Genomic DNA, 26,600 nt, shown 5'->3' with positions numbered 1-26,600 from the left:
TCTGCCCCAACACAAGGCTCCCTTTTCCCAAGGAAGAGCCCTGTCGGTCCGGGCCTCCCCATACTGCACCCTGGCCCCTTCTCCAGGCAACACAAAGCCCCCATTGTGAGCCACAATACAGGCCGCCCCATTTCTCTCCCGTCTGCTCTGGAGTGCAGGAGCACGTCCAGACCTACATGTCAGCAGCAGGGCGTGCTTCGGACGAGTGGGTCAGAGCAGAGAGAGGGAGCCTCGTCTGTAGCAGTTCCTGAGACTAAAACATGTGTCGGAGAGAGATAGAGAGAGAGAGAGAGAGTGTCACAAACAAACGACCTGAGGAAAGGGCTACAGCCCATAATAAGCACCTAGAATTATTCAAGCTCTGCTCCTGCTGACAGCTTAGGTGCAGTGAGGCCTCGGTACGGTTCAGTTCACTAACCCCCTGACTGAAGCCAGAGGGCCAGAGACAGGGACGCTGTTACTGTAAATGAGGAGAGAAGAGAATGGGACTGGAGAGAGAGAGAGGGTGATTGGTTGAGGCAGAAGAGAGACTGGTGAATGGTCTGTGAACCTTCCATAGCAATGCTAGAGCCATAGTCTGGGCTGAAGTCAGAACACAGACATTCCACACACTTGTCCTCCTGTGTTCTCCTCACAAAGGAGGAAAAGGAAGGAACCACGTTGGGGAAAGAGACCGCACAAAGCCACCCGGTCGCATTTTTCAGTTAACAGTGCCGTAAGTGAAAGGGTCCCAGAAAAGCCCTGGCAGGATGAGTGGAATATTTCCTTCAATGTCCTCCGAGCCAGAACATTTTGGAGAGAAGGGGGAAAAAGACAGAACAAAATAAGGAATGAAAGAAAATAAGAGTGGAAATGAGATTTTCTTCTCCTCTCAGGAACTGGACAGAGAGCCATTACAGAACAGTGGGGGATCCTTAACAGCCTGAAATGGCTTTTGAAACATCAATAGAGGCAGTCTTTCCACTCCCAAATGAAATAATCTGTACAACACACTGTAAGCACTATGCAGATCAATATTTATTTAACTGTGCAGGATACAAGATACTGTCAATATAAGGTCAGCTACTCAGAAAGTGAGCTGACACACTAACTCCTCTGTGTGATGTGCCAGTGCGGGAATGTTATTTTGGTAACACTCATATCCATAGTGAGGCATCCCTCTTCAGGCAGCCGGACAGTCTGCACTCCGCAGTGATCTGAGGACCATGACACTACCACAATGACTCTGTACTTAGCATGCTGCAGATCGCTAAGACAAGGGATGACCCCATTCTACAGTAGACCCCCTAGGGAGTGTACACAATGACCACTATGTGGCAGGATTGGGGACAGTGGGGCAATGAGGGGGGTAGATTTGACATGGGGCCCCAATTCAAACACCTCTCATGTTGAAACTGAAAGGCAGGCTGGCCATAATGGGTGAGGGCTCTGTGCAGGTACTCAGCCTATATTTAGTTCATGGAAAGTATGATGAGGGAGGGGGTGATTGGTCACAAGGGTTTCATGGCTATCACTGGTTAAGAAACAATAATGTATGTGTGGGTGGGGGTGGGGGTCACAAAAGGAAGTAAGTGACGAGACGTTGGGTGAGGTGGGGGGATAGAGGTGTTGGAGTTGGACCAACCAGTAAAGCACTTGACCTACTGTATACGTGTGGCCACTGGCCAATATCATAACACTGCTCAACTCCTCAATAGAACTAAGAAGCAGGAAGGATTACTGCTCATCGCTTCAAGCTCTGGCTAAAAAAACTACAGACACAGACAGTAACAGTCAAAAGTTAGGACACACCTACTCATTCCAGGGTTTTTCTTGATTTTTTTTTTATTTATTTTTTTAATATTTTATTTTTGCATTTTCCAATTAACAACATTCAAGACAAACGTGAAAAGATATTAGACAACAATAGGACAAAGTGACAATAACAGATGAGCATAACAAAGAAAGAAAAAATAAAACAAATTATAATTATATATACAGACATACAATAAAAAAAAAATTATAATGAGACATTGGATCATATGGTCACCTGCCGTAGGCTACATATTATACGTTACGTGTGAAACATTATATAAGGATAATATAGAGATTCATTCAATGTGATGTGGGGGGAGATTCTCCATATAGTCAATAAAAGGTTGCCAAATTCTGTAAAATGTATTTAACTTATTCCTCAAGCGGTAAGTAATTTTCTCCAGTGGGATACAACTATTAACTTCTGATAGCCACATTGCAACTGGCAGGGGGGAATCCATTTTCCATTTCAAGGCGATACATTTCTTGGCAATCGCTAGCAATATTTCTGTTAGCTTTATAGTATGGCTTTGCCTAAGATTGGTGTTAGTAAAGTTGCCCAGTAGACAGACCTCCGGGTCTAGAGGGAATGCAACCCCATGAATTGAGGATATGGTATCGCATACCCCCTGCCAGAAACCGTGTAGTTTTGAACACTGCCAAGTGGAATGGAGGAATGTTCCTTCATCTGAGCCACATCTAAAACATAGGGAGGAGATATCAGGGTTGAACTTGTGCAGTCTAGATGGGGTGATATAGAGCTGATGGAGGAAATTAAACTGGATCAGTCTGTATCTGGAGTTCAATGTGGATGTAACACCATCCCTGCATAGGTCACTCCATAGACCCTCATCAAGATCAATACCCAGATCTTTTTCCCATCTAAGTCGGGGTTTATCTAGCCCAGGCAGTGTTAGTCCTGACATAAGAGCATCGTAAACACGGGAAATGGTCTTGAACAGTGGTTGGTCTGCGTGGCAGAGTTGTTCAATAGGTGACATCTTAGGTAGGTTCCATTGTCCCTTGAGAGACACCCTAATAAAGTTTCGTAGTTGTAGGTAGCTAAAGAAGTCCCTGTTAGGCAAGTGGTATTTCTGTTTCAGCTGATCAAAAGACATAAGAACTCCCTCCTCGTAACAATGTTCCAGAAGAGTGATCCCCTTATCAGACCATGGTCTAAAGTTACTATTCTGGAAAAACATAGGAATCAATCTATTGTTCCATAAAGGGGTTTTAGGGGAAAGGAATCCCCCTCGTCCGAACAGCTCATGCAGTTTGCACCATGCCAGGACAGAATGTATGATTAAAGGGTTGTCTGTGATGGTTTTTATAGATTTTCTGTCCCATTTGTAAAACAATTCTGCCCCAGTGTCATCATTTACCTCAAGCTTTTCAATGTTCAACCATGAGGGAGAGGGACCCTTGTCAAACCTCTGAGCCAGAAACCTAGACTGTGCTGCCCAGTAGTACATTCTAAAATTGGGGAGGTTTAAGCCCCCTTGACTGTAATCCAGGGTCAGTTTATCCAGGCCCACCCTAGGGGTTTTGCCGTGCCAGATAAACCGTCTGGTCATCTTGTCGAGAGAGGAAAAGAATGCTGCGGGAACAGGGATAGGGAGAGATTGAAACAGATATAGAAATCTGGGCAGGACATTCATTTTAATTACATTGATTCTACCCAGTAGAGTGAGAGGTAAGTCCATCCATTTACAAAGGTCACCCTCCACCTTTTGCAACAAATTGGCCAGATTGAGTTTATAGAGGTTGTTCAGGTTACCATCCACCATTATGCCCAAATATGTGAAGCCCATAGGCGACCATCTAAAAGGAAACTTGTGCTTGATGGTATGATGGTCAAAGACAGACAACGGTAAGATTTCGCTTTTATCTAAATTGACCTTATATCCAGAGAAAGAACTATAACACTGTAGTAGGATCTGCATGTGAGAGAGGGAGTGTTCTGGGTTTGTTAGAAATAAGATAAGGTCGTCCGCAAAGAGTGATAATTTATGGGTATGGGGGCCCACCTCAAAGCCATGTATGTCAGGGCACGTTCTAATAGCTTCAGCCAACGGTTCGATGGCGAGGGCAAAGAGGTGGGGGCTAATTGGGCAACCTTGTCTGTTCCCCCTATGGAGAGGGAAAGAGGAGGAAGTAATCCCGTTGGTAGCAATCCTAGCTTTAGGAGATTTGTAGAGTGATTTTATCAAATTTACAAACCCGGTACCTAAACCAAACTTTTCCAAGACGCGAAAGAGGTATGGCCATTCAACCCTATCAAAGGCCTTTTCAGCGTCGACGGAGACTGCGACACTAGGTATTTTGTTTTTGTTAGCAAGGTGAATTATATCAAAGAACCTTCTGAGATTATTGGAGGACAATCTATTAATTATGAAGCCAGTCTGATCTGGGTTGACCAACAGGGGAAGACATGACTCCAGTCTCTTAGATAGCATCTTGGTGACCAGTTTACAATCTGTGTTAAGGAGAGAGATTGGTCTATATGAGGCGCACTTTAGTGGATTTTTCCCTTTCTTGTGGATTACAGTAATCACTGCTTGAGAGAAAGACTCTGGAAAGCAGTTGTCTTCCCTGGCTTTTTTAAGTACCTCCATAAGGTAGGGGACCAACAGCTCCCTAAATTCTTTATAGAACTCTGGAGGGAAGCCATCCTCCCCAGGAGATTTATTAGAAGGTAAGGATTTAATGGCCTCCAACAATTCAGGAACTGAGAAGTGTTCACTCAGGCGCTCGCTGTCTTCCCCTGACAGGCATGGGAGGTTGAGAGAGGAGAGAAAGGAGTCGATCTCTGATAGATCATCGCTTGATTGGGAAGTGTAGAGGTCTTCATAGTATTTCTTAAAAGTATTATTAATTTCAGTAGGGTCGAAAGATATCTCATTAGTAAGAGTTTCTATAGCATTAATTGTCCTCTTACTTTCCTCTGCTTTCAGTTGCCATGCCAATACTTTGTGTGCTTTCTCTCCAAGCTCGTAATAACGCTGTTTTGATTTAGTGATGGCCCTCTCAGCTTGATATGTGTTCAGAATATTATATTTCAGTTTTTTATTTACCAAAAGCCTGTATAGATCTTTAGTTGGGCCTCTTTGGTAGGTTTTCTCTAGCTCTGAGATTTCAGATTCAAGGGCACTCAGTTCCGCACCGTGTTTTCTCTTCAGCCCTTTAGTATAGGAAATGATCTGTCCCCTCAGATAGGCCTTCAATGTGTCCCAAAGAATGAAACTGTCAGGAGCGGAGGGTTTGTTTGTCAAAGTGAAAATATTGATCTGCTCTTTGATGAATGCACAAAATTCAGGTTGCTTTAGGAGTGTAGAATTTAGTCTCCATCTATATGCTCCATTTACCTTGGTAGGAATGGAGATTGATAATACCAGGGGAGAATGGTCACTAAGCAATCTGGGGAGATACTCGACATCTAACACTCTATGAAACAGTTGTGTCGACAGTAAAAAAAAAAAAAAGTTATCTATGCGTGTGTGTGTCTTGTGTGGGTGTGAATAAAAAGAGTAGTCCCTATCCTGTGGGTGCAACTGTCTCCAGATGTCTAGTAAATTGAGATCTTTCATGAATGACATGGTGAGCTTGCTGGCTTTGGTAAGAAGTGAGGGTTTATCAGAGGACCTATCAAGAACTGTATCTAAACAAAAATTAAAATCTCCTCCAACCAGTAACCATCCTGGTGGTGCTTGAGCGACCTGAAGGAAGACATTCTGAATAAACATATGGTCATCGAAGTTAGGAGCATAGATATTCAATAGGGTCCAAGACTCTGAAAACATATGCCCCTGCACCAAAACAAACCTGCCAGAGGGATCAGAGATGGTGTTGCTGACGCAGAAGGGGATGTGTCTACTTATCAAAATTGCAGTTCCTCTTGCTTTGGAGTTAAAAGAGGACGCAAAAACTTGTCCTACCCATTCCCTCTTCAATTTCTTGTGTTCACTGGCTGTAAGATGTGTTTCTTGTAAAAACACAATGTCAGCCTTTAATTTCTTAAGGTATGTATAGACTCTCTTCCTTTTAATCGGGCTGTTAAGACCTTTTACGTTGAATGTGACATATTTTAGTGGATTAAGCATAGTAGGGTTTCAAATATGTAACTGAATGGAAATCTATCATATGTAGATAGTTAGGAAATGTTTCAACTTTGGTTTGAACACAGAAGTGACCTATGTGTCTCTTTAGGAAGGAAACAATAAACATAGAAAAAAGGGGGAAAAAATAAAGAATCCCACCCACCCCGATTGTTAGACTAAAACCACAATCCCAACAATCAAACATGAATACACTTGTAGAGATACGTTGCTGCTCGCTTTCCATCTTGCTCTTACTAGCTAAACCTTGGCGTAAACTAAAACCTGCGAGCTCTCTAAATTGAAAACAAACGTTGTGAATAGATATTTATGGCTGAATATTTACTGCCCACGGTAAGGGCTGCTTGAGTCTCTTTTCGAAAGATTAACATAAATGAGGGGGAAAGCAGTGGGCCTAAACCCACTTATTTGCTTCGCCCAGTGATATGTACTAAACCAAAATATACTCTCCTGTAAATGTAATAGAACTCACCCCGGAAAGATACGGTTAGTTGAAAATGTACAAATCAATTATAGCGACCGGAGGATATCAGCGGTTCAGTCCGGATAAGAGAAAACAAACAAACTGCATCTTATCCCCCAAAGAGACCGTCCTGGCTCAGACGTTGCTCAGTTCTTTGAGAAAAGTGTACACTTCTCCCGGCGTGTTGAAGAGATGGCTTCGGCCTTTGTACTGAACTTTCATCCGCGCAGGGTGGATGAGGTAGCCGATGATGTTCTTCTCCTTCAGTGCTTTGGCGGCAGGTCTGAACTGCTTGCGACGTCTTGCGAGATCCGCGCTCATATCCGGGAAAAGGCTGACCCTCTTGCCATCAATGGTTATGTCCCCTTTGGCTCTTGCGAGTTGCAGTACCTTCTCTCTGTCTTGGAAACGGAGGAACCTGATCAGGACGGCCCGTGGGGGCTCATCTGGCCGGGGTTTCGGCGCTGATGTTCTGTGGGCGCGTTCGATTTCCAGTGACTTGGTGAAGTTGATTGTGCCTAGGACATCCGGGATCCATTGAGTGAAGAAACGGACCGGGTCACGGCCCTCGCTGTCCTCTTTCAATCCCACCACACGGATATTACTACGTCTGCTCTGGTTCTCCATCTGATCTACCTTGTTTTTGAGGTAGGCATTGTCCTTTTGCAGTTGTATCAAGACCTGGTCATGTCGAGCGATGGTGTCTTCAACTGTGCTAATGCGCAACTCTGCCTCAGTCGTTCTCAAAAGGAGATCATTCATGGAGGATTTCAGGTCGTCAATGGAAGAATGGAGTTCAGCCGTTCTCTTATCGATTTTCATAGAAAGACCTTTGTTACCATCCTGAATTTCCCGGAGGAGAGTAGCCAGCATGTCGGCAGGCTCGCAAGAGGCCGAGAGCAACAGTCTGGAACTGTCGTTTGAGTTATGAGGGCTAATGCTAATCTTGCTAGCGTTATCGTTATCTTGGGAATCAACGACGTTTTGGTCGTCCTTCTTGCCTCTCTTTCGGCGGTCCATGGCTCTTTGGGAAGGTAAGTACTTGACAATTTATCAGCCGATGTTATAATATTGTTTCAACGTTGTTATTTAGGTAATAATAGAATAACTTTGAAGAGCTCGGTTTGTCAACGTCTGCTCAGCTCCGCGGCATCACGTGCTCCTCCGTTTTTTATTTTTAATATTTTCTACATTGTAGAATAATAGTGAAGACATTAAAACTAGGAAATGACACATATGGAATCATGTAATAACACCCCCAAAAAAGTGTTAAAAAAATTCTTCAAAGTTTCATTTATTTTTATTTTTTATTTCACCTTTATTTAACCAGGTAGGCTAGTTGAGAACAAGTTCTCATTTACAACTGCGACCTGGCCAAGATAAAGCAAAGCAGTTCGACACATACAACAACACAGAATAAACACATGGAATAAACAAACACACAGTCAATAATACAATAGAAAAAATATATATACACAGTGTGTGCAAATGAGGTAAGATAAGTGAGGTAAGGCAATAAAATAGGCCATAGTGGCGAGGTAATTACGATATAGCAATTAAACACTGGAGTGATAGATGTGCAGAAGATGAACGTGCAAGTAGGGTTACTGGGGTGCAAAGTAGCAAAATAAATAAATAAATAAATACAGTATGGGGATGAGGTAGTTGGATGGGCTATTTACAGATGGGCTATGTACAGGTGCAATTGTCTATGAGCTGCTCTGACAGCTGGTGCTTGAAATTAGTGAGGGAGATAAGAGTCTCCAGCTTCAGCGATTTTTGCAGTTCGTTCCAGTCATTGGCAGCAGAGAACTGGAAGGAAAGGCAGCCAAATGACGAATTGGCTTTGGGGGTGACCAGTGAAATATACCTGCTGGAGCGTGTGCTGCGGGTGGGTGCTGCTATGGTGACCAGTGAGCTGAGATAAGGTGGGGCTTTACCTAGCAAAGACTTGTAGATGACCTGGAGCCAGTGGGTTTGGCGACGAGTATGATGCGAGGGCCAGCCAACGAGAGCGTACAGGTCGCAGTGGTGGGTAGTATATGGGGCGTTGGTGACAAAACAGATGGCACAGTGATAGACTCCATCCAATTTGTTGAGTAGAGTGTTGGAGGCTATTTTGTAAATTACATCGCCGAAGTTGAGGATCGGTAGGATAGTCAGTTTTACGAAGGAATGTTTGGCAGCATGAGTGAAGCATGCTTTGTTGTGAAATAGGAAGCTGATTCTAGATTTAATTTTGGATTGGAGATGCTTAATATGGCTCTGCAAGGAGATTTAACAGTCTAACCAGACACCTAAGTATTTGTAGTTGTCCACATATTCTAGGTCAGAACTGTGCAGAGTAGTGATGCTGGACGGGCGGGCAGGTGCGGGCAGTGATCGGTTGAAGAGCATGCATTTAGTTTTACTTGCATTTAAGAGCAGTTGGAGGCCACGGAAGGAGAGTTGTATGGCATTGAAGCTCGTCTGGAGGTTAATTAACACAGTGTCCAAAGAAGGGCCAGAGGTATACAGAATGGTGTCGTCTGCGTAGAGGTGGATCAGAGAATCACCAGCAGCAAGAGCGACATCATTGATGTATACAGGGAAGAGAGTCGGCCCGAGAATTGAACCCTGTGGCACCCCCATAGAGACTGCCAGAGGTCCGGACAACAGGCCCTCCGATTTGACACACTGAACTCTATCAGAGAAGTAGTTGGTGAACCAGGCGAGGCAGTCATTTGAGAAACCAAGGCTGTTGAGTCTGCCAATAAGAATGTGGTGATTGACAGAGTCTAAAGCCTTGGCCAGGTCGATGAATACGGCTGCACAGTATTGTCTCTTATCGATGGCAGTTATGATATCGTTTAGGACCTTGAGCACAATCAGCTCGGAAGCCAGATTGCATAGGGAAGGTACGGTGGGATTCAAAATGGTCAGTGATCTGTTTGTTTACTTGGCTTTCAAAGACCTTAGGGGATCTCAGACGATACGAAAGAGAGGTTGATCAGGCTAGTAATAGGGGTTGCAACAATTTCGGCAGATCATTTTAGAAAGATAGGGTCCAGATTGTCTAGTCCGGCTGATTTGTAGTGGTCCAGATTTTGCAGCTCTTTCAGAACATCAGCTATCTGGATTTGGATGAAGGAGAAATGAGGGAGGCTTGGGTGAGTTGCTGTGGGGAGTGCAGGGCAGTAAGGGTAGCCAGGTGGAAAGCATGGCCAGCCGTAGAAAATTGCTTATTGAAATTCTCAATTATCGTGGATTTATTGGTGGTGACAGTGTTTCCTAGCCTCAGTGCAGTGGGCAGCTGGGAGGAGGTACTCTTATTCTCCATGGACTTTACAGTGTCCCAGAACTTTGAGTTTGTGCTACAGGATGCAAATTTCTGTTTGAAAAAGCTAGCCTTAGCTTTCCTAGCCACCCTTTGCGTTGATGACAGCTCTGCAAACTCTTGGCATTCTCTCAACCAGCTTCATGGAGGTAGTCACCTGGAATGCATTTCAATTAACAAGTGTGCCATGTTAAAAGTTAATTTGTGGAATTTCTTTCCTTCTTAATGCTTATGAGCCAATCAGTTGTGTTGTGACAAGGTAGGGGTGGTACACAGAATATAGCCCTATTTGGTAAAATACCAAGTCCATATTATAGCAAGAACAGCTCAAATAATCAAAGAGAAATTTCAAGAACTTTGAAAGTTTCTTCAAGTGCAGTCGCAAAAACCATCACATGCTATGATGAAGCTGGCTCTCATGAGGACCACCACAGGAAAGGCAGACCCATAGTCACCTCTGCTGCAGAGGATAAGGTCATTAGAGTTACCAGCCTCAGAAATTGGAGCCCAAATAAATGCTTTACAGAGTTCAAGTAACAGACATATCTCAACATCAACTGTGCAGAGGAGACTGTGTGAAATCAGGCCTTCATGGTCGAATTGCTTTCAAAGAAACCACTACTAAAGGACACCAATAAGAAGAAGAGACTTGCTTGGGCCAAGAAACATGAGCAATGGACATTAGACCGGTGGAAATCTGTCCTTTGGTCTGATGAGTCCAAATTTGAGATTTCTGGTTCAACCGCTGTGTCTCTGTGAGACGCAGAGTAGGTGAACAAATGATCTCCGCATGTGTGGTTAGAATTCAAGGCACACTTAACCAGCATGGCTACCACAGCATTCTGCAGCGATACACCATCCCATCTGGTTTGCGCTTAGTGGGACTATCATTTGTTTTTCAACAGGACAATGATCCAACACACCTCCTGTAAGGGCTATTTGACCAAGAAGGAGAGTGACGGAGTGCTGCATCAGATGACCTTGCCTCCACAATCACCCGACCTCAACCCAATTGAGATGGTTTGGGATGAGTTGGACTGCAGAGTGAAGGAAAAGCAGCCAACAAGTGCTCAGTATATGTGGAAACTGACTGGGAACAAGGCTGTTGGAAAAGCATTCCAGGTGAAGCTGGTTGAAAGAATGCCAAAAGTGTGCAAAGCTGTCATCAAGGGAAAGGGTGGCTACTTTGAAGAACCTAAAATCTAAAATAAATTTTGATTCGTGTAACACTTTTTGGGTTACTACATGATTTTATATTTTATTTCCCAGTTTTGATGTCGTCACTATTATTCTACAATGTAGAAAATAGTAAAAATAAAGAGAAATGTCTAGATTCTAACACAGGGACGTGGCTGCTAAGGGGGCCTGTGTCCAGCACCCTTCCCGGTACAAAGAGAATAGCTCAGCTTCTTCCTGAAGATGAAAAGATCTGAGATTCTTTCTCTCCCTGTAGCACTGAGCTGCAGCCGCAGTGATAGTGACAGCAGTACTGTAGGGTGGAAGACTAACAGCCAGAACAGCAAGTCACAGTTCTGGATATATCCAGTTAGGGCCAGCCTGAGGAGCTGTAATGACAGAGAGGCTCCAGGTTCCATCAAATATAATTTAGCTGAGGAGGCAAAACCAGACCCACTGAGAGACTGTACTGTTCAGAAGGCTGATGTTACTCTGAACTCATTGAAACTGAACACACACTGTATCTATTGTAAAGTGTCCCTTTCCAAGGAGCCAGAGATAGATGGAATTTCTCACTGAAGGAGGAAGATTAACAGTGAGTCGTGCATTTCCCTAGGATCACAGGTTGAGTTAATATCATCCTAAGTCTTGATCCTGGGCTCACACTCTCCAAATCCCTCAGTCAGTGGCCATCAATGTTAACAGGCTGAACTTTCACCTCTAATTAAATTGGCTCTTATCTGCAAAGGAGCCAGTGAGGTCCTGGTCCCTACCTGGGATACAGGACAGTCGGCAGGGCAGTTGACGGGCCTTAACACACTGCAGGTGGCCCCATTAAGGAAGGCTAATTATGAGCGCCAAGTGGTTTTTTACTTAACGCAAACAAATACATGCCATGCTCTGAAATTGAGGCATTCATGTTTTTCAGACAATGTATATAACTTGCAGATAGACAGTACTCTGTGGTTTGTAAAACTACAAGCCTATTGTTGAGCTTTTACACCTTACGTAGTCTATAAGTGGTACAGTATAGTCTGTCTGTCTTAGTAGATCCACATCAATAAGTAGTCTGTCAGACCAATATGGCTAACAGAGGCAGGGGGGCAGCTCAACCATGACTAATGATGCCACTGCCTCCCTGACTCCAGAACCTTTCACACACTAATCTCCTGGATTATGCAGCAAAACCCACGCAATCCACAACTGCCAGTCACACTTTATGCATGTTGCGTCACAGAAAAAGAGAGAGACGGAAAGAGACCACTGAGGAAGGAGCTATACCTCCCAAACACTGCATAAAACAGAGTGAGAGAGGAGGTTTACCTTGGAGCATGCAGCGGTATGCTGACTCTGAAATGGCGTAGATGTGTGGTGGCATCTCATGACGCTTCTTCCCTCTGTACATCTCTATGATGTTCTCTGAGTAGATGGGCAAGTTTTTGTAGGGGTTTATCACCACACAAAACAGCCCAGAGTAAGTCTATGGCGGGAGAGAGAAACAAAACACAAATACAGTAAATCAACAAAATAAGAGTAAGTTATGAATGCAGATTTTATCTCTAGAATTAATATGGGACCGAAGGTTTTTCAATATGAGTTTCCATTGTACTGTGATCTAGGGGGATAACCACTTGTTAGTCTGAGAAGTGATCAACTCTCTCTATGTGGTTGAACTCAATCATCATACATAATTCAAAAGAATTACTCAATCATCATTTTCTAACTCTAGAGTGGCTCTGAAGTGGTCTGCAAAATGTCAGTGCAATTGAGCGGTCATCATTATGCTACATTTTGGTCCCTTACGTCACCATAGTGGGCAGACTGAGCATGCAGTGGCATAGAGGCAATAGTAGAAAACGGATAAAGTGAGAGAAATAGTTGTGGGAAATGCAGTCAAATGGTAGACTAGCTTATCATGAACTATCCAGTTGAATGTAAGATCTGGCGGCTCCTTACAGTGACGCCTCCCCATTAAACAGTTTGAACTCCACAGCCATAGTGAGTGCCTCCTTATCAAGCCCTGTGGTTAATGTTCTGAGAAATGACAGAGGCTTTGGTGGGATATTAGCTCATTCTCATGTGACTGGGGCTTGACATTCTCACTAAAGAGTGGAATACCTACCCTAGAGTACCTACCCTCACACACACATTCACCACTGCCATGCTAGAATAATACAATAACACATATTTTCCAACGTGCAGTCATTGGAAAATAAAATGGATGACCTACGATCAAGATTATACTACCAATGGGATATTAAAAACTGTAATATCTTATGTATGAGTCGTGGCTGAACGACGACACAGATAATATAGAGTTGGCGGGATTTTCCATGCACTGGCAGGACAGAGAAGCTACGTCTGGTAAGACGAGGCGCGGGGGTGTGTGTCTATTTGTCAATAACAGCTGCTGGTGCGCAATGTCAAATATTAAAGAAGTCTCAAGGTATTGCTCGCCTGAGGTAGAGTACCTTATGATAAGCTGCAGACCACACTATCTACCAAGAGAGTTCTCATCTATATTATTCATAGCCGTCTATTTACCACCATAAACCGATGCTGGCACTAAGACCGCACTCAACCAGCTGTATAAGGCCATAAGCAAACAAGAAAATGCTCTTCCAGAAGCGGCGCTCCTAGTGGCCGGGACTTTAATGCAGGCAAACTTAAATCAGTGTTACCTAATTTCTACCAGCATGTCACACAAAGCTCTAGACCACCTTTACTCCACACACAGAGATGCATACAAAGCTCTCCCCCGCCCTCCATTTGGCAAATCTGACCATCATTCTATCCCCCTGATTCCTGCTTACAAGCAAAAACTAAAGCAGGAAGTACCAGTGACTTGCTCAATACGGAAGTGGTCAGATGACGCGGATGCTATGCTACAGGACTGTTTTGCTAGCGCAGACTGGAATATGTTCTGGGATTCATCAAATGGCATTGAGAAGTATACCACCTCAGTCATCAGCTTCCTCAATAAGTGCATCGACAACGTCATCCCCACAGTGACCGTACGTACATATCCCAACCAGAAGCCATGGATTACAGGCAACATCCGCACTGACATCCGCAACCTGCCTAAATGATTACCGTCCCGTAGTACCCACGTCAGTAGCCATGAAGTGCTTTGAAAGGCTGGTCATGGCTCACATCAACATCATCCTCCCAGGACAGCAACACAATTAGACCCAACCAAATCATGAGTAAACAAAAAGAAAATTACTTGACACATTGGAAAAAACTTACTAAAAAACAGAGCAAACTGGAATGCTATTTGGCCCTAAACAGAGAGTACACAGTGGCAGAATACCTGACCACTATGACTGACCCAAAATTAAGGAAAGCTTTGACTATGTACAGACTCAGTAGGCATTGCTATTGAGAGAGGGCGCCGTAGACAGACTTGGCACGGGTCCTCAAAAAGTTCTACAGCTGCACCATCAAGAGCATCCTGACTGGTTGCATCACAGCCTGGTATGGCAACTACTCAGCATCCAACCGCAAGGCTCTACAGAGGGTAGTGCCCAGTACATCCAGGACATCTATACCAGGCGGTGTCAGAGGAAGGCCCTAAAGAGGAAGGCCCTAAAAATTGTAAAAGACTCCAGCCACCCTAGTCATACGGTTAGGGCAAGCGGTACCGGAGGGCCAAGTCTAGATCCAAAAGTCTCCTTAACAGCTTCTACCCCCAAGCCATAAGACTGTCGAACAGTTAATAAAATGGCTACCTGGATTATTTGCATTGACACCTGTTTTTTTTTTTTTACGTTACTGCCACTCACTGTTTATTATCTATGCATAGTCACTTTACCACTGCCTACATGTAGATATTACCTCAATTACCTCGACTAACCTGTACCCCCGCACATTGACTCGGTACTATAGCCTCGTTATTGTTATTTTATTGTGTTACTTTCTTTTTACTTTAGTTTATTTCGTAAATCTTTTCTTAACTCTTATTTTTCTCAAAACTGCATTGTTGGTTAAGGGCTTGTAAGTAAGCATTTCACGGTAAGGTCTGTTGTATTCGGCGCATGTGACAAATACAATTTGATTTGAGGTGGAAGCTGAGCTGCCAAATGTATGACCATATTAGAGGAACATATTTCCCTCAGATTACACAGACCCACAAAGAATTTGAAAGCAAATAAAATTTTGATAAACTCCCATATCTATTAGGTGAAATACCACAGTGTCATCACAGCAGCAAGATTTGTGACCTATTGCCACAACAAAAGGGCAACCAGTGAAGAACAAACACCATCGTAAATACAAGCCATATTTATGTTTATTTATTTTCCCTTTTGTACTTTAACTGTACATATCTATAATATTTTGTGAGTGTAATGTTCACTGTTAATTTCTGATTGTTTATTTCTCTTTTGTTTATTATCTATTTCACTTGCTTTGGCCATGCCAATTAACCCCTTTGGGGAGAGGGAGAGTAAGTTCATAGAACACACAGAGGTATCTATAACACACCAAACATGACTGACAGAGTGTCACGTTCCTGACCTGTTTTCTGTTGTTTTGTATGTGTTTAGTTGGTCAGGACGTGAGCTGGGTGGGAATTCTATGTTGTGTGTCTAGTTTGTCTGTTTCTATGTCAGCCTAGTGTGGGTTCTCAATCAGAGACAGATGGTAGTCGTTGTCTCTGATTGAGACTCATATATAGGAGGCTTGTTTTGTGTTGGGATTTTGTGGGTGTTTGTCTCCTGTGTCAGTGTTTGTCGCACCATACGGGACTGTTCGGTTTGTTTTTGTACATCGTCATTTTGTGTAGTCTATTTTCCCTGTTCGTGCGTTCTTCGTGTTTATGTAAGTTCGTCGTCCAGGTCTGTCTACTCCGTTTGTTGTTTTGTTAGTTATAGTGAAGTTCGTGTTTTTTCGTCTTGTCTTCAAATAAATTATGTGTTCACAACCCGCTGCGCCTTGGTTCCATCACTACTCCTCCTTTTCGGTTGAAAAGGAGGAGAACAACCGTTACAGAAACACCCACCAAACCCGGACCAAGCAGCGTGGCAACGGGCAGCAGCAACAGCAGCAGCAGTACAAGGAGGAATGGACATGGGAGGAGATTCTGGACGGAGAAGGACCCTGGGCAGAGCCAGAGGAGTGTCGTCGTCCCAAAGCGGAGCTGGAGGCATCAAAAGCAGAGAGGCGGCATTATGAGGCGCTTGCAAGGCAGAGTGGCTGGAAACCCGAGAGGCTCACCCAAAAATTTCTTGGGGGGGGGCTAAAGGGGAGTGTGGCGAAGCCGGGTTGGATACCTGAGCCAACTCCCCGGGCTTACCGTGGAGTGAGAGGGCGTCGTACTGGTCAGACACCGTGTTATGCGGTAAAGCGCACGGTGTCCCCAGTACGCGTGCTTAGCCCAGTGCAGGCTATTCCACCTTGCCGCACTGGGAGGGCTAGGTTGGGCATCGAGCTGGATGTCATGAAGCCGGCCCAACGTATCTGGCCTCCAGTACGTCTCCTCGGGCCGGCGTACATGGCACCAGCCTTACAGGTGGTGTCCCCGGTTCGCCTGCATAGCCCAGTGCGGGTTGTTCCACCTCGCCGCACTGGCAGGGCTACGGGGACCATTCAACCTGGTAAGGTTGGAGAGGCTCGGTGCTCAAGAGCGCGTGTCCTCCTTCACGGTCCGGTATATCCGGCGCCACCTTCCCGCCCCAGCCCAGTACCACCAGTGCCTACACCACGCACCAGGCTTCCAGTGCATCGCCAGAGCCCTGTTCCTCCTCCCCGCACTCGCCCTGAGGTGCGTGCCCTCAGCCCGGTACCTCCAGTTCCGGCACCACGCATCAGGCCTATAGTGCGTCTCAGCCGGCCAGAGTCTGCCGTCTGCCCAGCGGTGCCTGAACTGCCCGTCTGCCCAGCGGCGCCTGAACTGCCCGTCTGCCCAACGCCGTCTGAACTGTCCGTCTGCCCAGCGCCGTCTGAGCCGTCCGTCTGCCCAGCGCCGTCTGAGCCGTCCGTCTGCCCAGCGCCGTCTGAGCCGTCCGTCTGCCCAGCGCCGTCTGAGCCGTCCGTCTGCCCAGCGCCGTCTGAGCCGTCCGTCTGCCCAGCGCCGTCTGAGCCATCCGTCTGCCCAGCGCCATCTGAGCCATCCGTCTGCCCAGCGCCGTCTGAGCCATCTGTCTGCCCAGCGCCATCTGAGTCATCCGTCTGCCACGAGCCATTAGAGCCGCCCGTCTGTCCCGAGCCATTAGAGCCGTCCGTCAGTCAGGAGCCGCTAGAGCCGTCCGTCAGTCAGGAGCTGCCAGAGCCGCCAGCCAGTCAGGAGCTGCCAGAGACGCCAGCCAGTCAGGAGCTGCCAGAGACGCCAGCCAGTCAGGAGCAACCAGAGCCGCCAGCCAGTCAGGAGCTGCATGAGCTGCCTTACAGTCATGAGCTGCCCTACGGTCATGAGCTGCCCTACAGTCATGAGCTGCCCTACGGTCATGAGCTGCCTTACAGTCATGAGCTGCCCTACAGTCATGAGCTGCCCTACAGTCATGAGCTGCCCTACAGTCATGAGCTGCCCTACAGTCATGAGCTGCCCTCCAGTCATGAGCTGCCCTCCAGTCATGAGCTGCCCTCCAGTCATGAGCTGCCCTCCAGTCATGAGCTGCCCTCCAGTCATGAGCTGCCCTCCAGTCATGAGCTGCCACCCAGTCATGAGCTGCCACCCAGTCATGAGCTGCCACCCAGTCATGAGCTGCCACCCAGTCATGAGCTGCCACCCAGTCATGAGCTGCCACCCAGTCATGAGCTGCCACCCAGTCATGAGCTGCCACCCAGTCCGGAGCTGCCACCCAGTCCGGAGCTGCCATTAGTACAGAGTTGTCCCTCTGTCCGGAGCTACCTCTCTGTCCGGAGCTACCTCTCTGTCCGGAGCTACCTCTCTGTCCGGAGCTACCTCTCTGTCCGGAGCTACCTCTCTGTCCTGAGCTACCTCTTTGTCCTGAACTACCTCTCTGTCCTGAGTTGTCTCCTCTATTGTAGAGGGGAGTTGGTGAAGGTTCCTGGACCATGGTCGGGGGCGAGGGTCGCCACTCAAGGGACGCTAAGGAGGTGGACAAAGACAATGGTGGAGTGGTGCCCTCGTCCACCGCCGGAGCCGCCACCGCGGACAGATGCCCACCCAGACCCTCCCCTTGAGTTGTTAGGGGTGCGCCCGGAGTTCGCACCTTGAGGGGGGGGTTCTGTCACGTTCCTGACCTGTTTTCTGTTGTTTTGTATGTGTTTAGTTGGTCAGGACGTGAGCTGGGTGGGAATTCTATGTTGTGTGTCTAGTTTGTCTGTTTCTATGTCAGCCTAGTGTGGGTTCTCAATCAGAGACAGATGGTAGTCGTTGTCTCTGATTGAGACTCATATATAGGAGGCTTGTTTTGTGTTGGGATTTTGTGGGTGTTTGTCTCCTGTGTCAGTGTTTGTCGCACCATACGGGACTGTTCGGTTTGTTTTTGTACATCGTCATTTTGTGTAGTCTATTTTCCCTGTTCGTGCGTTCTTCGTGTTTATGTAAGTTCGTCGTCCAGGTCTGTCTACTCCGTTTGTTGTTTTGTTAGTTATAGTGAAGTTCGTGTTTTTTCGTCTTGTCTTCAAATAAATTATGTGTTCACAACCCGCTGCGCCTTGGTTCCATCACTACTCCTCCTTTTCGGTTGAAAAGGAGGAGAACAACCGTTACACAGAGCCTCTGTTTAAAAGGCTTCTAACTGTTTCAAGAACTCTCATTTCATGCCTAAGGCCCAGTGGCTCCATTCACCTCTTCCAAGGGGTCTGGATAAGGCAATGGGCAGAGGTGACCACAATAGAAATATAATAATAAATAATTATATTTTTATGAGACCACCAAAATATATGGCATACTAGACCTTATCCTAAACCTCGGTGGTGAAGCCCATGGGTTGTCTATTTGTGAGCCACAAGATGCAACCCTGTCTAACAATCAGGAGTCAGCCAAGCAATTAAGGCAGAAGGATAATGACTCAGCAGCCCAGCCACCGACAAGCGGCCCTGGAGAGCATGCTCATGATGTAAGAGGAGCCCAGTCAGCCCTTTCAGGGGAATGCCTTGCCAAACACTGACAATGACATAGAGACAGAAACAGAGAGAGAGTAGGCTGTAAGGAGATAGAGAGAGGGGAACGGAAGGAGAGAGAGGTGGTCTCAGTTAATCGGAGCTGGTCTGTGAGGCAGCTGAGCTGACAAGAATCCCTGTTGGTAGAGAAGCAGGGCATAATGATTCTATCAGCCTCCTCTCACTCCTTCTAAACCTTAGAGGAGGTGAATAGGAAAAGCCAGCCCTCTGTAACTCTAACTTGAAGCTCCATTTTGTAGCTAATTAAAAATGGATTCCCTTGATCTGAAAGCAGGAGCTATTAATAGTGTGGCGGTGCCTCTGTGACGTGCAGGACCCAGGCAGCTGGCTAGGCAGAGCTACCTGGCTGCACCCACAGCAATAATCTCAGGGCCTACTGTAGCATCCCACCAGCCTGCAGCAGGGTCGAGATCCCACCAGCCTGCAGCAGGGTCGAGATCCCACCAGCCTGCAGCAGGGTCGAGATCCCACCAGCCTGCAGCAGGGTCGAGATCCCACCAGCCTGCAGCAGGGTCGAGATCCCACCAGCCTGCAGCAGGGTCGAGATCCCACCAGCCTGCAGCAGGGTCGAGATCCCACCAGCCTGCAGCAGGGTCGAGATGGTTAGACACCAGACCAGGATGAAACAACAATGTTTATCTTGTTTATTCTTGATAATAATTCTATAATAATATAATCAACAGTATTGATTTAAAATAACACTTTCCTATCATACTGATTATGCTTACTTTCAGGTTAAATGTGAGTGTGTGTCAATAGCGAGTTGACACTGTAAACATCGCAGGAGAGTTTTTGCGTTTAGTTTTGCCATTACTCTGGGTAGACCTACAATACCTTACGGATGCATCATTTGTCTCCAGTCACAAATTCAGCTACGTTGCAGAACACAAATAAATGCATTCTGCAGTACAGTCTACTAAGGAGGCCTCTCTTTCTCCCTCTCACAAAAATGTGAATCCCTCTCCCCTTACCTCCCCACTCTCCCTCCCTCTCAGGAGGGGTTGGAGGCAGCAGCCACTTCAGCGGAGGACGGAGTGGTAGGCCAGGCCTGCTGCTGGAGGAAGTGGGTCAGGTTAGCCTGCTCTCCATGCTCCAGAGAAGGGGATATTTCCACTGTGAAATCGGATCCGGGGATGCAGTGGCTTAGTAACAGCTGAGAAACACACAGGCAACAGCAGACATAACAGTCGCCTGCATCTGCCATTTGGAATTAATAGCACCCCTACTGCAGCAAGGAGAGGACGGCCTAGTCCATTGATCTGTGGAGAATGACCTTGACAGTGCATATTCATAAAACCTAATAACCCTTCAAAGTATGCTTTGAAATATGATCAATACTCTTTGCGCAGAGCTATTGAATGAAAAAGAGTGTCAAGCCAATAGCAGGGTGTTCAACTATCTTGATTAGATAATGTAATGGGCTTTTAACATAATCATATTAATAATACCTGGGGAAACTGAAAGAAAGAAAGCTATGCCTTAGGTGGAATTGTGGCATATACTGTAAATGCATGGCACTAACGTTACATAGCTCTTAACCCATGACCTTAACCACCAGCTTAAACACAAAGCTACTCAGAAATTCTTAATACAGAAGATTTTTTATAAAATAAAGAAACTGTTGCTCACTCTTTCTGGATGATTTAATTAAAAAACAACCACTTATAACTGCGTGATGATCCATGAAAAGCCTGGTGCTGGTTTGGTATCCATGGAGTTTGTGTGTGTGTGTGTGTGTGTGTGTGTGTGTGTGTGCCAAGTTTATGGTAACACCTAAGTTGTTTACATGCAAAAGAGTTCTCCATGGAACAATGGCAATGCCAAGACAACAACAAAAGACTCAATATATGACTATGTGGGAGGCCTGAACACAATGCCACTCTTGAGAGAGAGTTAATGTACCCTTCATGCATGCACATAGCGAGTGAAAGCTTGTTCTCGAACCTCAATAAAGAAACATATCAGCCAAACAAGAATGACAAGACAGCTAATTAATAGGGTTTTTTCCATTAGTGATACCACCTACATCCTGTCAACCAAGAGGCAGCTGGCCTCCACAAGTACAGAAGCACAGCCAAGACTGCAATACATTTATTAAATGTTTGAACAATCAAACATTTGAAACACCTAAAGAAGTGCAGGAATAAGGTTATTGGCATTGGGCAGAGCATTAGGACAGAGAAGAGAGAAATCGTAAATTAGAGAGTGAGTGTGGGAAAGGAGACAGGACAGTCAGACACATTGCAATGAAGTGGGCGGGAGACAGACGGACGCTGTTTTCATGAAAGAATGCTGAGGCTTTCTGACAGCTGGGGATTATATGCTGATACAAAGGCCTGGTTGTAGCGTCGCTAGCTAGCGTTCCGGTTAGCCTGTTACCCACTGGACTGGCTCAACTCCCTGACTTCACATGGAGCCAAGGCTACGCCACCGTGCCGTACTGGGGCCTCACTGAGGGACTGACCACAACGCACAGAGCCACATTACCTAGGGGGCTCCCTCTGCACGCCAACCCTAGCTCAGACACACAAAGCCTGGGGCAGCAGAGTACAGCGCAGCTGGGGATGGGTTATGCCCCACTGTGGGGGGAGGTCACCTCCTGGGGCTGGGGCACTCTCCCACTGACACAAACATGTTCTTCATTTATGTCACGCCTACTCCCCTTCCCTTTCTCCGGCGCTCGACGTCACCGTTCTACTAACCACTGGTACTGGCAAACCGCATTACACACTCCTGGCAAACCAAATCAAATCAAACTTTATTGTTCACATCACACCTGGGGGCGGCCCGTCAGAAAGTCTAGGACCCAATTGCACAGGACGGGGTTGAGACCTAGGGCTTCCAGCTTGATGAGCTTGGAGGGTACTATGGTGTTGAATGCTGAGCTGTAGTCAATGAACAGCATTCTTACATAGGTATTCATCTTGTCCAGATGGGATAGGGCAGTGTGCAGTGTGATGGCGATTGCATCGTCTGTGGACCTGTTGGGGCGGTATGCAAACTGAAGTGGGTCTAGGGTGGCCGGTAAGGTGGAGGTGATAAGATCCTTGACTAGTCTTTCAAAGTACTTCATGATGATAGAAGTGAGTGCTACGGGGCGGTAGTCATTTAGTTCAGTTATCTTTGCCTTCTTGGGTACAGGAACAATGGTGGCCATCTTGAAGCATGTGGGGACAGCAGACTGGCATAGGGAGTGATTGAATATGTCCGTAAACACACCAGCCAGCTGGTCTGCGCATGCTCTGAGGACACGGCTAGGGATGCAGTCTGGGCCAGCAGCCTTGTGAGGGTTAACACGTTTAAATGTTTTACTCACGTCGGCCATGGAGAAGGAGAGGGGGGGGGGGCACAGTCCTTGTTAGTGGGCCGCGATGGTGTCACTGTATTATTCTCAAAGCGAGCAAAGAAGGTGTTTAGTTTGTCTGGAAGCGTGACATAGGTGTCCGTGACGTGGCTGGTTTTCTTTTCATAGTCCGTGATTTCCTGTAGACCCTGCCATATACGTCTCGTGTCTGAGCTGTTGAATTGAGACTCCACTTTGTCCCTGTACCGGCATTTTGCTTGTTTGATTGCCTTGCGGGGGGAATAACTACACTGTTTATATTCAGCCATATTCCCATGGTTAAATGCGGTGGTTCGCACTTTCAGCTTTGCGCGAATGCTGCCATCCATCCATGGTTTCTGGTTAGGGTAGGTTTTAATAGTCACAGTGGGTACAACATCTCCAATGCACTTCCTTATAAACTCACTCACCGAGTCAGCGTATAGATCGATGTTGTTCTTTGAGGCAGACCGGAACATACCCCAGGCTGCGTGATCAAAACAATCTTGAAGCGTGGATTCCAATTGGTATGACCAGCGTTGAATGGTTATAGTAACTGGTACATCCTGTTTGAGTTTCTGTCTATAAGACGGGGGGAATGGCTATGTATGCATCGCGGAAGTTAGAGTAGCAGGGGGGAAAGTTCATCCAACTGGCCTCACAACCGCAGAACACGTGTAACTACGCCACCCCAAGACCTCCACATCCGGCTTCTTCACCTGCGGCATCGGCTGACACCAGCCACCCGGACAGCTGATGAAACTGTGGGTTTGCACAACCGCAGAATTTCTACGCAAACTGTCAAAAACTGTCTCAGGGAAGCTCATCTGCGTGCTCGTCATCCTCACCAGGGTCTTAACCTGACTGCAGTTCGGCGTCGAAACCGACATCAGTGTGCAAATGCTCACCTTTGATGGCCATTGGCACGCTAGAGAAGTGTGCTTTTCATAGATGAATCCCGATTTCAACTGTATCGAGCATATGACTAGCGGTTTGCTGATGTCAGTGTTGTGAACAGAGTGCCCCATGGTGGAGGTGGGGTTATGGTATGGTCAGGCATAAGCTACGGACAACGAACACAATTGCATTTTATCGATGGCAGTTTGAATGCACAGAGATACCATGACGAGATCCTGAGGCCCATTGTTGTGCCATTCATCCGCCGCCATCACCTCATATTTCAGCATGATAATGCACGGACCCATGCCACAAGGATCTGTACACAATTCCAGGAAGCTGAAAATGTCCCAGTTCTTCCATGGCCTGCATACTCACCAGACAGGTCACCCACTGAGCATGTTTGAGATGCTCTGGATCGACGTGTACGAAAGCATGTTTCAGTTCCCGCCAATATCCAGCAACTTTGCACAGGCATTGAAGAGGAGTGGGACAACATTCCACAGGCCACAATCAACAGCCTGAACAAATCTATGCGAAGGAGTTGTGTCGCACCTCATGAGGCAAATGGTGGTAACACCAGATACTGACAGATTTTCTGATCCACGCCCCTATTTATTTTAAAGGTATCTGTGACCAACAGATGCATATCTGTATTCCGAGTCATGTGAAATCCATAGAAACATAAAGCTACCATCTAGTGGAATTCGTCATCAAGCCTGGTAAAGAAGATAAATCAAAAAGACTGCAGTTCCTCCAGAATCCGCGTCACCATGACTCAGGTGATAACCAATCCACACTCTATTCCTGGAACGCATGTCACTAAATGGGTCAAGATCATGACGATACACTGTATATATGACATCATTAACTAGACCCATCTGCACTGAATCATAGCTGCAGATAACTCCACACACAGTGAAAGCATCCAATTTAAACCAATGCAAACTCGGACGTTGGATTTTATTGCACGTGTGCTTAGATAAAAAAAAGTTTACGGACTACAGAATGGAAAACATTGATGGGGTACCAACAGCAAGGGGTAGCTTTAAAATCTCCCTAAATGAGTGACATCATATACATCACTGACACTATCTATCATCAAATAGAATTCTGGGATTGTAGGTGGTCTTTTCTACAGACGGCTTATGTGTGAGAGGACAAAGGCTCCCGACCATAAAGCTGAACCAGACCTAATGCAGCCAGTCTGAGCCATAGAGCACAGCAGCAGCAGTGACAGAAGGTGGGCCAGTGCCTCTCCCAGTCTGCCACCCTGCTCTGGGGCTCCACAGTCAACACACAGGGCCAAATGTGTTTGCTTTAATACCCAGGGACCCCATTGAGATGAGAGAGCCCCACAGACAGCTCAGAGATGAAACAGGGAAACCACGAGGAATGGGGTCGTACAAACAAACTGACCCACCAGTGTTTATGGTAGAAATGTCACCTACAAAGGTGAAAGTAAAGAAGATGGGCAGGTAATCTAGATACAGAGAGAGAATTTACCATTGGTCTGAACTATCTGGAAACGGTTATAGAGTATGATCAGTCTTTGTGTGTTTTTTTAACTTCAATCAAGCCACAAGACAGTGGCGTATCCAAATATCCATACTAGCATACTAAATAGTATGCAAAAAAAGAAAGTGTTAAAGTATATGCAATTTCTAAAATAGTACTCTAAATGAGTCATCTAATGCGTGATTGCGTTGACTCCCGCCGTTCGCTCATTTTGGTACAGCAAGTCAATTTATCTGATTATCAGCTGTTGTCAGACATGTGAGTCAGAAAAGACAAGTGCATTCTACTAGATCAAACGTCAAAATCAGTATGCAGTTTATGTATGTAGTACTTATTCAGACACAGACCCTGTTTCCTCAGAGTTCCCCAGAGGTTAGGTTCTGTAGGTGAGCCAGGTCATGGTATATTTTATACCCGTGGAATTTATGATTTTATGTATGCAGAGCAGACAGACACAGGGAGTTTTATTAAGGAGTAATTTAAAAAAATATTTTATTTTCCCCTCTATCAGTGGCTGTGTCAGTGTGTGGGGGGTAGGTGAGGGGGTGTGTTCGGTAAGGAGTGGGTTAGGGACACAGAATAAAAAATCTCAAACAGCCCTGTCTCAACATTATCAAGAGACCAATACATGGGATTCTGTGGTCTGGGTCTCATTTAAGGTATGCGTCGCCAGAGTTGCTGAAAAACAGCTCAAATATTGAACTATTGAGCCATGTCTGTTGTGTGCACTATGTGTGAGTATGGTTGAATCTGCTTTCTAGGTGAATAGATGTATAATAAGAATACACTCTGAAAAAAAAGGTGCTATCTAGAACCTAACAGGGTTCTTCGGCTGGCCCCATAGGAGAACCCTTTGTAGAACCCTTTTTCGTTCCAGGTAGAACCCTTTCCACAGAGGGTTCTACATTGAACTCAAAAGGGTTCTACCTGGAACCAAAAAGGGTTATCCTAACCCTTTTGCAACCCTTTTTTCTAACTGTGTACAACAACACAACCACTCACGTAGATGAGGCCAGAGTAGTAGCGGTCTTTGAGGTTATGCAGCACAGAGGCCTCGTTCAGGCAGGTGAGCTCAGCCATGTCTTCCACCTTGCTGAACTTGGGCGGGTTCATCTTCTGGATGTCGTCCTTATTGACAATGGCCTTCTTACCATTCTCTGACAGTTCCACCACCACCTCCTCTCCCCGCTCCTCCTTGATGCTGGCCGCCTCAAAGCCATGACGCTCTGAAGGGATCCACACCACCTTCTTGGCTGTCCAGTCGGCCTGTGTGGCCGGGTTGTAGACCACAGCGCGATCCACAAACAGGTACCGCTCCGGGTCCTCCTGCCCACTTCGATGAGCCATTTTGGGGGTACCAGAGCAAGAGTGCCACCTGGAAGAGGCAGAGACAGGCAGAAACTCAGTATAGAAACATGTTTGTCATGAAATGTTAAGCACTCTCAGGCATGGCACTTATCAAGGTCGCATTCCTTTGTGACAATAAAGCTACCCTTTTTCAAGCCTAGGTGTAGCCAGCAGATCCGACCCGCTTGCTTACAGCTGCACTGGGGTCGGACAGCATTCCTGTGTAGATTAAGACAACGTGAAGCCGGCACGAATATGGCTCGGAAAACGCACCTCAATCCAAGGATGGGAAAAGCGTTGCACTCCGAGAATTGTCCCATTATCCCAACTGTTACACCGAGAAGACTGAACTACTGCCAGTTTTTACGGAAAGCTGTCCTTTTCGTCCTAGGTAGAAGAAGCCACAGCAGCCATTTTGGAAGGTATGTTTCCCGAGCCATATCGCACACTGGCGAGATATCAAGGGTTTCCCAAACTTGGTCCTGGGCCACCCCCGGGGGCACATTTCGTTTTTTTGCTGTAGCACTCACAGCTGATTCAAATAATCAAAGCTTGATGATG

At 46.2% G+C, this 26,600-nt stretch overlaps 1 protein-coding gene across 4 annotated transcripts in view; it reads right to left on the bottom strand.

Annotated features, from left to right (window-relative positions):
* The window catches only part of LOC120044586 (myosin-10-like), a 65,726-nt gene extending 39,687 nt beyond the window's left edge, over window positions 1-26,039 (bottom strand). For all 4 annotated transcript variants that reach the window (XM_038989255.1, XM_038989254.1, XM_038989256.1 and 1 more), the window contains exons 1-2: window positions 25,695-26,039; window positions 12,188-12,344 (exon numbers count right to left, since the gene is read on the bottom strand). In XM_038989255.1, the coding sequence (XP_038845183.1) occupies window positions 12,188-12,344; window positions 25,695-26,039 (502 nt within the window). The remainder of the gene's footprint in view (window positions 1-12,187; window positions 12,345-25,694) is intronic.
* Between the last annotated feature and the right edge of the window lie 561 nt (window positions 26,040-26,600).

Source organism: Salvelinus namaycush, chromosome 3, assembly GCF_016432855.1.
Source record: "Salvelinus namaycush isolate Seneca chromosome 3, SaNama_1.0, whole genome shotgun sequence".
Taxonomy (NCBI): Eukaryota; Metazoa; Chordata; class Actinopteri; order Salmoniformes; family Salmonidae; genus Salvelinus; species Salvelinus namaycush.
This window is presented reverse-complemented; position numbering and strand designations above follow the sequence as displayed.